The sequence below is a fragment of the Mauremys reevesii genome, linkage group 3, assembly GCF_016161935.1.
Source record: "Mauremys reevesii isolate NIE-2019 linkage group 3, ASM1616193v1, whole genome shotgun sequence".
Classification (NCBI taxonomy): Eukaryota; Metazoa; Chordata; order Testudines; family Geoemydidae; genus Mauremys; species Mauremys reevesii.
This window is the reverse complement of record NC_052625.1, coordinates 100876525-100888663: the sequence shown is the minus strand read 5'-3', so window position 1 is coordinate 100888663 and position 12139 is coordinate 100876525. Positions and strand designations below refer to the sequence as shown.

The 12139-nt window shown below is 37.4% G+C and overlaps 1 protein-coding gene across 14 annotated transcripts in view; it reads left to right on the top strand.

Annotated features, from left to right (window-relative positions):
* STXBP5 (syntaxin binding protein 5) overlaps positions 1-12139 on the top strand; it is a 193745-nt gene that overhangs the window by 42325 nt on the left and 139281 nt on the right. For 10 of the 14 annotated variants that reach the window (XM_039529651.1, XM_039529652.1, XM_039529656.1 and 7 more), the window contains 3 exons: positions 13-94; positions 1451-1551; positions 4949-5005. In XM_039529651.1, the coding sequence (XP_039385585.1) occupies positions 13-94; positions 1451-1551; positions 4949-5005 (240 nt within the window). The remainder of the gene's footprint in view (positions 1-12; positions 95-1450; positions 1552-4948; positions 5006-12139) is intronic. The other 4 variants (XM_039529647.1, XM_039529655.1, XM_039529646.1 and 1 more) reach the window with 1 other exon arrangement.

Genomic DNA, 12139 nt, shown 5'->3' with positions numbered 1-12139 from the left:
TAGCATTGTCAGTTTTGGTCGGCCAGGAGTTGAATGCTACTGCCAACATGATGCTGAAACTGCAGTAATCCAGCTCCAGTTCCTGATGAATGAGGTTAGTAAAGAGTTTAATTTTTACTATAATTAAAAAGCCTTAAATATATGATATAAATTCTGTGTTTTAAAGCATTCAATACAAATAAGAATATGAATTACTGTTTCATATATTTAACGAGTAGTAATAATATAAGGACAATGAATGTTAACTTTTTTCTTGCTCTCGTCCAAGAAAAAAATACAGATGTCCAAAAATAAATTATTACTAAAGTAATTTTCTCTTTGGGGTACTTTATCACAGTAAAGATAATAGTGTTCTTAGTTTTTCTAAGAAAAACTATGGTCAAACATTGCAGAATGGATAAGCTCGAAAACTTGTCTCTTTTACCAACAGAAGTTGGTCCAGTAAAAGAGATTACCTCACTCACCGTCTCTCTTTCTAAACATTGCCGAAGCTATTTAGTGTGACCTTTATTAAAAACATTGTGAATTGAGTAGCTACACATGTGGAATCTAAAAGGACACCATTAAAATGAAAGATAAATTAATTTCTTTTAAATGACCTATCTACACCTGCTCCAGAAAAATCCTGCTCTGGCCAATTTTTGTGGCTTCACAATTCTGAGTTTTAATTATTGTTTTTGTTCTCTCCTGTTGCTTAGTTCAAACAGAGGAAACTAACAAAAATGCTGTCATATGCGAGAAGTAAACAAGGTGGAAAAATAAAAATTTGTTTTCCTGTAGTCTTTCTTAAATAATGTACTCTGAGGTGTCATTTGTAAGAGTTAGTAAGTGTGAGCATTTTCAGACTGAACTGTTAGTTTAAAAAAACACTTTAATTTATAAATTTTGTTAGTTTCAAGAATATTCATAAAACGTGATACAGTAGTTCTGGGATTTTATGAAACAAACTACTGTTTTCTTAATACATTGATGTAACATCACTAACTGTTATAAGGGATATCAAAAAACTAGTTTTCTAAAAAGAAGTGGTAAATATTTTTCTGAATACTCCATCAGGAATATTCCCCAAAAGCTTCACAAAGCAATATGTGACTTGTTTCAGAATTAGGCATTTTTTTCTGTGGTGAAATACACATTACATATTGTATTTAATGTGATCCAGTAGCTTAAAATATGTACCTTCTCAATAAATAAAACTGGTACTCATTTCTATGTTTTATTAATGTTCTTATTACATTTACCCCAAAAGTAATTTTTTAAAATTGAAGCTGTTCCTTTAAGTAGTAGTATAAATTTGCTATAGCACTTTTCAGTTTGAATCATGGTCTTGCTATAAAATTTCTTCACATTGATATTGGTAAACAAGTCTGTGGAAAGTAAATATTACACAAGTGAAAGACAGTATAAACTTTAAATGTAGATGAACATCTGAATGGTCCTTTTTCTCAAGGGAGCTCTTGTGAGTGCCTTGGCTGATGACACCTTACACCTATGGAATTTGCGTCAGAAGAGACCTGCTATACTTCATTCACTCAAATTTAACAGAGAAAGGTAAGAATTGGGTCATAGTCACCTGCATATGTATATATTAAAAAGTATAGTGTGTAAGTGTATGTAATATGTTTTAAAGAACAGATTGATGAACAGCAAACGATCTCAAAAATTCACGTCCTGTGACCTGTCCATGACTTGTACTATTTACCTCTGACTAAATCTTGGGGGGGGGGCACGGATGCTGGAGGGGGGTGGGTGGCCCAGCGGCAACGCAGGTTTTGGGGAGGGGGTGGAGGCAGCGCCCAGAGGGCTGTTTCTGCTACTAGTAAGCACCACCTAGAGCCCTCACCCCCTCCCGTGCCTGAGCCCTGAGACCCCTTGCACATCCAAACTCCTGCTGCTGCTGGGGGGAGAGGGGCACAGTGCTTACCCTGGCGGGCCACATGCCAAAGGTTGCTGATCCCTACGTGTGTAGTGATTTTATTTATTTATTTTAATTTTTAATCTGTGTTTTATACTGGGGGGGAAAAAAGTCCTTCCATCAGGGAAAAGTAAAGAAGAAAAAGGCTTTTTTGATGGCAGCACCAGATTCTATGTGGAGTCACTTTAAAAGACTGATCCACATTGGATCTTAAAACTACTCTCACAGCAGGACAAGACCTGTGACAACTTGAAGTGATTGTTTTGTTTGTGCAATGCACCGCCACTTTTGACAGACAACTGGAGAAAGTATTACATGGCATGCCTCTTTCAGCTTGTTTGTTATATGTATATTATATCTTGCTGCATATCTTTCCTTGAACATGTGTTGATTGACAAATGGTCTGTGGTAAACGGAATGTCTTCAGTCTGAAATTGAACCTCCAAATGTGAATTGTTTCAAAATGGAGTAATTTATCTTGAGCACACAATTAGTGTGGAAGGAATTTCGACTGATAAAAATTAAAATTGAAGTTGTACAGATTGGCTGACTCCCTGGACATTTATAGATATGTAGAGTTTTGTAGAACTCTGCTCCTGTTGCAGAAGATTTATTGGTGTGTTTTCCAGTGCTGTAGAACTACTGCATAAGTTGGTTAAGAAAGGGAAACTATTTCAGTGGTCAGCAGAGTGCGAAGAGGCATTTTCAGAGTTGAAAGACTCTTGTGACTGCTCCTCTCTTTGCCTATCCATGTTTCAAAATGCTTTTGATATTGGACTAAGATGTTAATGCTTTCATTTGGGGTCAGTATTGACACAAGAACACAAAAGACTGGAGAAGATGGCTTATTACATCAAATGTCTAACTTTTCCTGAGAGAAATTCTTGCAGTACCTGAAAGGAACTCCTGTCAGTGGTTAAATCTGTAGAATATTTTCATCACTATTTGTATGCAAGAAAGTGTAAGGTCCCTGCAATGGCTCTTTAGATTCAGGGTGTCCTGAAAGGCAACTTCCCAGGTGGTGGGAAAACTTGCAGTACTATGATTTCACAATTGCACACATGTCTGTGCACAGATGTGTATCAGAGGGGTAGCCGTGTTAGTCTGGACCTTGTGCACAGACATGATAGTGCTGATGCTTTGTTGGGGATCTAATTGCAAACAGTGCCAGGAGAGCAAGGAATTCATTGCTAAAGAAAAAGCGTTTGCCTTCTTCCCACAGTTTGCAGAAGTGAAAATGTTCCTGGTGTTGTAGAAGTAGACTCTGTTTGGAAAGCTTTAAGGTGCTCTAGAGTATCTTGATATAAGAATAGTATGTGGTGGGAAAATCCTTTGACAAATGCAGCCATTCTGAAATGCAGTATCCCTTCACAAGACCAAAATACATGCTTTTTCTGGTCACAGTGGGAAAACCTGAAGTTAAAAGATGAAATATTGTATAGGAGATGGGGGGAAAAAAAAGCATCAGGTGATGAGGAAGTTCTGAGGTGGCTATTTGAAATCTGTAGAACACTTTGGGGTTGCAAAAATCTTAGCCAAGCTGAGAGGTTTTCTATTGGGTAAAATGCAGGCAGGATGTAAAAAACTGGTGCAGGAAAATTGATGCTCACATTTCAAAGAAGGGTTCTCCTAAAACTGGGAGAGCCTTTCTGAAACAATATTTTGTGGGGGCACCAGTGGAGTACATTGCTGTTTATATGCTTGGGCCTTTGCATGAGACAGGCTAGTAATCAATATTTTGTGGTAGCTATTGACTATTTCACAAAATGAGCTGAAGTTTACCCAGTAAGAAATCAAGGCACTGTGACAGTGGCAGCCATCCTAGTGAATGAATTTGTCATCCAGTTGGGGTCCCAACTGAGTTTCTCCTTTTGATCTCTGTGAAACTTAGGGTCCAAAGTGTTTCAGCAGGGATTCACAAAACATGCAGTACCCCAGCTCGTCCATAGTCTAATGGGATGGTGGGGTTCAGCTCACTGCCTTTTTATAGAACGGCACCAAGTGGACTGGTAACAGAATATCTCATTCCTTTTGACAGTTTATAGCAGTGGGTCTCAACCTTTCGAGACTACTGTACCCCTTTCAGAAGTCTAATTTGTCTTGTGTAGCCCCAAGTTTCATCTCACTTAAAAACTACTTGCTTACCAAATCAGACCTAAAAATACAGAAGTGGCACAGCACACTATTACTGAAAAATTGCTTACTTTCTAATTTTTACCATCCAATTATAAAACATATCAATTGGAATATAAATATTGTACTTACATGTCAATGTATAGTGTGTATAAACAAGTCATTGTCTGTATGAAATTTTAGTACATACTGTCTTGGCTAGTTCTTTTTCTGTAGTCTGTTCTAAATATTTGCCTAGTTTTACATGAGTTGATGTACCTCCAGAAGACCTCTGTGTACCCCCAGGGGTGTACACACTCCTTGTTGAGAACCACTGGTTCATAGACTAGCAGTCAGTGAGAGTACCACATATACCCAGCATTCCTCATGTCTGGGCTTGCACTAAGGACAGCAGCAGCCTCTTGTATGGAGATCCTGGAGAGGAATAAAGGAATTTGGACTATGTAGAAACCCTACAAGTCAAAACTGGAAAAGCTCACACCTTTGCTAAAGAGAATTTAATTATAGCTTCTGGTAAGATGAAAAGGTCATATGGGGAAACTTTTTAAAGAGGGGACCTGGTCTGGTTTAAAAATCCTGGAAGCAAGAAGGGGAGGAGTCCAAAGCTATGTAAACCTTTTGGAGGGACCCTATACAGTACTGACACAATAAACGAAATTCTGTATAGGATACAGTTGGGCCCCAGGACCAAGCCCAAAGTTATCTCTAAGGACTATTCAAGGTTGGACATGATTTCAGCATGGCTGACCCCTGCAACTGAGAATATTGCAGTAGAAGTTGAGGGTGGAAAATTCAGAGTGGTGAGTTCCTCATTAGAACAAAATGGGCATGGTCTGTATCAGCCAGTAAATTCCACCGAAATAATAGACATGCTTCAAGGGCTCGTTGATTTTCTTTCAGACAGAGAAGTACACAGAAACAGACAGAGAAGGAAGTTGGAATCCGGCTGGACAAGTGGTATGTGAGAAACAGAGAGGGTGCTTTTGGGTCTGGTGCAACCTAAAAAATGTTCGGGGTTGTAAGCAAAGAAACAATATCCTATTGTTTTGATTCCTTCTGGGTTTAGGGGGAGCAGGACTTTGTACATTATTTGTAAATAAGATTGCATTAAAGGTACCTATTTCATCATTACTTTCTCCTCTTAACTGGAACAACCAGCAAGACCCTGAATTTTTGGCTAGCCTCTTGGTTCAAAATACAGGAGAATCCCAAAGAAAATTAACTTGGCATTGGAACTGTTACAGCCATTTCTAGTAGTGTGCATTGTGAATGGCAATCCAGCCTGCAATGGTGAAGGGTTTAATCTGTTCTTTCCTTCCTGACCCTTTCCCATATTTGAGAGGAAGCAGTGTTGCTAGAAAACTGAAAATCAGGATTCCTGAGTTTGAATCCCGTCTCTTCTGCTAATTGACTGTGCAGTCTTGAGCAATCTACTCGTCCTCTGTAGTAGTTTATCCATTTGTCAGATGAGTATGCTAGTACTGGTGTTAGAGAGAAGAAGGAAAACTTAATGGCGATGTGCAGGTCTACACTACCGCTTAAGTTAATCTAACTTATGTTGCCCATTTCGTGCCCCCCTGCCCTGAACAGCGCAAGTTTCATGCTGTCCACACCAGTGCTAAATTGGCAGGAGATGAGACAATTTGATTCTCTTGCTTATTAAACACTTGCTTACTAAATACTAATTTTGAAGCTCTTTCCTGTTTGGACGACGGAATGTACAGTTTGTCTGGTGTTTGAATCTTTTTTTATAAACAGTATACTTTATTTTTTTGTTACTGAGGTCAGTTCTGCAATTGGAGGTTTTACATCACCATGGATTTAATGTAGTGACTTATATACAGGTAAAACTTCAGTCATACTGAAGTCTCGTATTTTAGGTAAGGAAGGTTTTTGTGGTGGTGTTTGGTATTTTTTATCTCCTGCTAAGATTGCGAGGGTCTTGAAAGTAAATAACAGACTTGGCATCCAAGTTTGAAAATTCTGTCCGTAAAGTTAATCACCTAAATTCATTTTCAGATACGTTAATCAAAGTGGCCAGATTGTCAAAGATTCTGAGCTTCTCATTGAAGGGTCTGTAGATTAATACCTTTCGTAGCAAATCTGAGAATATAAGAAGTTTATATTTAGTTTACTTAACATATTATACTTCTATCATTTAAAGTGCTAGATATCCCAAGGATCTCAACTAGTGCCAAGAAATAAAAATGCCCTTAACGCTCTTGAATCAGGTTTCCTATAAAATACTGTAAAGAGTCCACAGTAAATTCACTGAAGCATAATAAGTCTGTGTATAAACATGAATCTACAGTTTCCAAATGTAGTCCAACTTTTTGAAGTTTAAGCTGAGTCAAATTGAATCTGGTGAATTTTCCCATCTTAGTTTCCTTTTTAGGCAAAGTGCAGAAAACAATAAGTCACCTTCATAGTCCCTTTTGTGTCCAATCTCCACTTCCTCAGTTTTCTCTCAACGTTGATCATACATAACTGCTTCATCAGGATGTCAGTCAAGATAGTTGTCTATTGCACTGGTTCCAAAACCTAGCCTAGAGGCTATGCACACATCTCAAGACTCAAAAATTCTGTTTCTAAGGCAGATATTCCCTTCTACTCCATAAAAGGAAAACTTACCCATTTATTTTATAAAAATTCTTCTGCTGCAAACATGGTATTTCAGACCATGCAGAATTCTTGATGTCTCAAGAATAGAATTGTTTAGTTGGATAATTTGATAGAACTTTATAGCAGCACACTAACTGGCAAGAAGGCTTAGAAATAAACTAATGTAACTATAGGTTGAACTGAGCCAATATCTTCAACCACTGTCTTTATTTAACAAACAAACAAACACCCTGTCAAAATTTCTGCCCTTTAGTTAACTCTGATGAACCCTTGTTATACTTAAGTTTAGATTTCAGATTTTGTCCTGTCTATCAAATGAATTGGTTTTCATTGAGATGAATTTACCCTTTTATGAGGACTTATAGCTGCCTCATATTCTAAATAAAAGATTGATGGAGACTTTTGAGACTTCAGTCTCTTTTCCTGTTGCAGCAAATGATTCCTGCATGATACTTTACCACTTATATTACTCATAAGTATCCCAAATGATGATGATTGGAATTTAAATAAACAATACTTTCTACATATGTATATGTACAGGTGTATGTGTATATAATACGCGTGTATGCGCACACACATTTTAAAGTCTATATGTATGTAGTAAATATGTTTAAAATATTTGTACATTGTGCACAAAGACACTAAGTACAGTTTTACTAGTTAGTGCTGGGGAAGCCAGACTTCTACATTAAAAGCAGCTGCTTAGACTAACTGTTCATGAAGGTTAATTTGCATGTTAAATCATGTTTTTGCTGTGTCAGTATATAAAAACCTTTTTACTGTGTCATGTGGGGTGTAAAGTTTTTATTGCAATGAATTTGGGAATAATCCCATTACTCCTATCCAGTAACTACTGTTTAGCTCCTTAACTTTAAGTACTTAGTCCCTTTTTCATTTTACATATGCAAATGCTGTGCTGAAAATGAACAGAAATTATGGTAAATGAAAAATTTTGCTTGGTTAGTTTGGCAGTGTAGGATAAAAAAATTCAACCAATACCAAATAATTTACATTAGTATATTTTCAAACTGTAAACTTGAACCAGTATTTTGTTGACATCATTCAGATTACAGTACACATGTGAATATCTAAAAGGCAACTTTATTATTGTTTGTTTTTGAAAGATCAAAAGCATTTTACATGTAAATTGACGATGACCTAAATGTATGATGTAACAAGTAATTACATGAGTTTAATGACCCTCTGCAGTTTGCATTTTAGAAATGCATCTACTTACTCTGAATGAAAAACAGTCCCATAGATCAGTGTTCTCCATTGATTAAAATATTATCACTCTGTCCTTCAACAAAGCAAGGCAGTAGATGAATAGAAGTTTTGATTGGTTCGACAGTAATTAAATTGTGATGTACTGTAGGGAAATTAAAGGAGTTTTGTGGTTTGTTTTTTTGTTTTTTTTTTAATAAAAACCACAGTTAAAGAATAACAGTCTTATCTATTTGGTACTTTACATAAGATTTCCATAATATGCATAAAATACAATTTTTAAAAAGCTAGTACAAATATCAGTGATCCTTCTTTGAGAATTCCATAAAGAAGTTGTTCTTTTTAGTAACTGTCTCTTGTTGTAATTAATGTTTTGATATGTCTTGTGGTGGGATCATGATAAACATTTTTCTTAAATAACTTTGACGGTTTATCAGAGGCATATGGTATGCAACTAGCAAAGGAAATCCTTCGAGCATGTTTGTAAATTTCTTCTCAAGTGATCTGCCTGTCACTGGTAATATATTCCAATGCACAATTATGAAAATTGGGTTTTAAAATTCATTAATGTAAAATAAGGAAAAATTAATATAGTAAGTTTATTTGGATCAGTGCTCTACTGTGTCAGTGGTGCATTAGTTTTGTTTCCTGGCTGCTGTGTTTTTAAATAGTCAAAAGTATATCCATAAAGATAGATTTGACAACCTAAACACAAATATGTAGGTAACCTTGTATCTGTGTTTTCAGGGAAGGAAAGGGCCAGGATGTTCTTAAAGGTGTTAAGCACTAACATATTTCAACTATCCCGATGTATCCAATCTAAAAATATTACATTTTTAGTCATGTTAAATATTAATATACAAAATTGAAACATCTCACAGCTGTACCTACTTTATAAATACCTCTGTGTTTGGAAGATTTTTCTGGTCACAAATAAAAAAACAGAAGAAAAAATAATAAATTGTGCTCCTTTGATTTGCTGAAAGGCAAATTCTCAGGCATAGATTTTTCAGGTAAACAAAAACTGTTTTATTTAGTGGATATATGCTAGTAGTGAGAGCTAAACATGAAAATAAAATGGTTGTCCGTTGAAAGTGTGCAGACTTTGTGTTTAGCTAGAATTCTTTCAGCTCTTCTTCTGAGGCTAATATAAACTTAAGGTCAGAAGGGACCATGCTGGTAATCTAGCCTGACCTCCTGCACAATGCATGCCACAGAATCTCACCCACCCACTCCTGTAACAATCCTCTAACCTATGTCTGAGTTATTGAAGTCCTCAAATTGTGGTTTAAAGACCTCAAGGTGCAGAGAATCCTCCAGCAAGTGACCCATGATGCAAGTGATGCAAGTGACCCATGATGCAAGTGACCCATGCTGCAGAGGAAGGCGAAAAACCTCCAGGGCCTCTGCCAATCTACCCTAGAGGAAAATTCCTTCCCGACCCCAAATATGGCGATCAGTTGAACCCTGAGCATGTGGGCAAGACTCACCAGCCAGCACCCAGGAAAGAATTCTCTGTAGTAATTCAGATCCCATCCCATCTGACATCCCATCACAGACCATTGGGCATATTTACCTGCTAATAATCAAAGATCAATTAATTGCCAAAATTAGGCTATCCCCATCATACCATCCCCTCCATAAACTTATCAAGCTTAGTCTTGAAGCCAGATATGTCTTTTGCCCCCACTACTCTGCTTGGAAGGCTATTCCAGTTCTTCACTCCTCTAATGGTTAGAAACCTTCGTCTAATTTCAAGTCTAAACTTCCTAATGTCCAGTTGATATCCATTTGTTCTTGTGTCCACATTGGTACTAATCTTAAATAATTCCTCTCCCTCCCTGATATTTATCCCTCTGATATATTTATAAAGAGCAATCATATCTCCCCTCAGCCTTCTTTTGGTTAGGCTAAACAAGCCAAGCTCTTTGAGTCTCCTTTCATAAGACAGGTTTTCCATTCCTCGGATGATCCTAGTAGCCCTTCTCTGTACCTGTTCCAGTTTGAATTCATCCTTCTTAAACATGGGAGACCAGAACTGCACACAGCATTCCAGATGAGGTCTCACCAGTGCCTTATATAACGGTACTAACACCTCCTTAGCTTTACTGGAAATACCTCGCCTGATGCATCCTAAAACCGCAATAGCTTTTTTAACGGCCATATCACATTGGCGGCTCATAGTCAGTCATTCCTGTGATCAACCAATACTCCGTGGTCCTTCTCCTCCTCTGTTACTTTCAACTGATGTGTCCCCAATTTATAACCAAAATTCTTGTTATTAATCCCTAAATGCATGACCTTGCACTTTTCACTATTAAATTTCTTCCTATTACTATTACTCCAGTTTACAAGGTCATCCAGATTTTCCTGTATATCCCGGTCCTTCTCTGTGTTAACGATACTTCCCAGCTTTGTGTCATCTGCCAACTTTATTAGCACATTTCCACTTTTTGTGCCAAGGTCAGTAATAAAAAGATTAAGTAAGAATGGTCCCAAAACCGATCCCTGAGGAACTCCACTAGTAACCTCCTTCCAGCCTGACAGTTCACCTTTCAGTATGACCCTTTGTAGACTCCCCTTTAACCAGTTCCTTATCCACCTTTCAATTTTCATATCGATCCCCATCTTTTCCAATTTAGCTGCTTATTCCCCATGTGGAACCATATCAAATGCCTTACTAAAATTGAGGTAAATTAGATCCACTGCGTTTCCTTTGTCTAAAAAAATCTGTTACCTTCTCAAAGAAGGAGATCAGGTTTATTTGGCACGATCTACCTTTTGTAAAACCATGTTGTATTTTATTCCAATTACCGTTGACCTCAATGTCCTTCACTACTTTCTCCTTCAAAATTTTTTCCAAGACCTTGCATACTACAGATGTCAAACTAACAGGCCTATAGTTACTCGGATCACTTTTTTCCCTTTTTTAAAAAAGGGAAAAAATGTTAGCAATTCTCCAGTCGTACAGTACAACCCCTGAGTTTACCGATTCATTAAAAATTCTTGAGAATGAGCTTGCAATTTCATGTGCCAGTTCCTTTAATATTCTTGGATGAAGATTATCTGCGCCCCCTGATTTAATCCCTTTAAGCTGTTCGAGTTTGGCTTCTACCTCGGATGTGGTAATATCTACCTCCATATCCTCATTCCCATTTGTCATCCTACCATTATCCCTAAGCGCTTCATTAAAGACTGAGGCAAAGTATTTGTTTAGATATTGGGCCATGCCTAGATTATCCTTAACCTCCACTCCATCCTCAGTGTTTAGCTGTCCTACTTCTTCTTTGTTTTTCTTCTTATTTATATGGCTATAGATCCTTTTACTATTGGTTTTAATTCCCTTTGCAAGGTGCAACTCTACATGGCTTTTGGCCTTTCTCACTTTATCCCTACATGTTCAATAAGGTAGCTTTCCTTGTTAATTCCTCCCATCCCTTGTAGGCTTTTGGCTTTTTCTTAATCACTTCTCTGAGATGCTTGCTCATCCAGCTTGGTCTACAACTGCTGCCTATGAATTTTTTCCCCTTTCTTGGGATGCAGGCTTCTGATAGTTTCTGCAACTTTGACTTGAAGTAATTCCAGGCCTCCTCCGCCATTAGATCCACAAGTTCTTCAGTCCAATCCACTTCCCTAAGTAATTTCCTTAATTCTTTAAAGTTAGCCCTTTTGAAATAAAAAACCCTAGTCCAAAATCTATTTTTGTTTATCCTTCCACCTAGTTTGAACTGAATTAGCTCGATCACTCAAACCAAGGTTGTCCCCTACAACCATTTCTTCTATGAGGTCTTCATTACTCACCAAAACCAAACCTAAAATGGCATCCCCTCTTGTTGGTTCTTCAACTACTCGGTGAAGGAATCCATCAGCTATCGCATCCAGAAAAATCTGAGTCCTATTATTATTACTAGCACTTGTTCTCCAGGCTATATCTGGGAAGTTAATGTCTCCCATGATTACACAATTCCCATTAGTGTTTAATGTTTTTGATGAAGTAAAGAGGTCTCTATCCATATCCAAATCAGATCCCGGTGCTCTGTAGCACACCCCAAGCACTATCTCTGGGGAAGCTCTAGTAGCTTTCTCTCCCAATGTGATTTTTTTTTGCCCAGACAGACTCTGTCTTATCCATTCCATCACTTCTTATTTCTTTACAGTTTACCTCATCATTGATATACAATGCTACTCCACCACCTTTGCCTTTATTTCTGTCTTTCCTAAACAGCACATAGCCTTCAATACCTG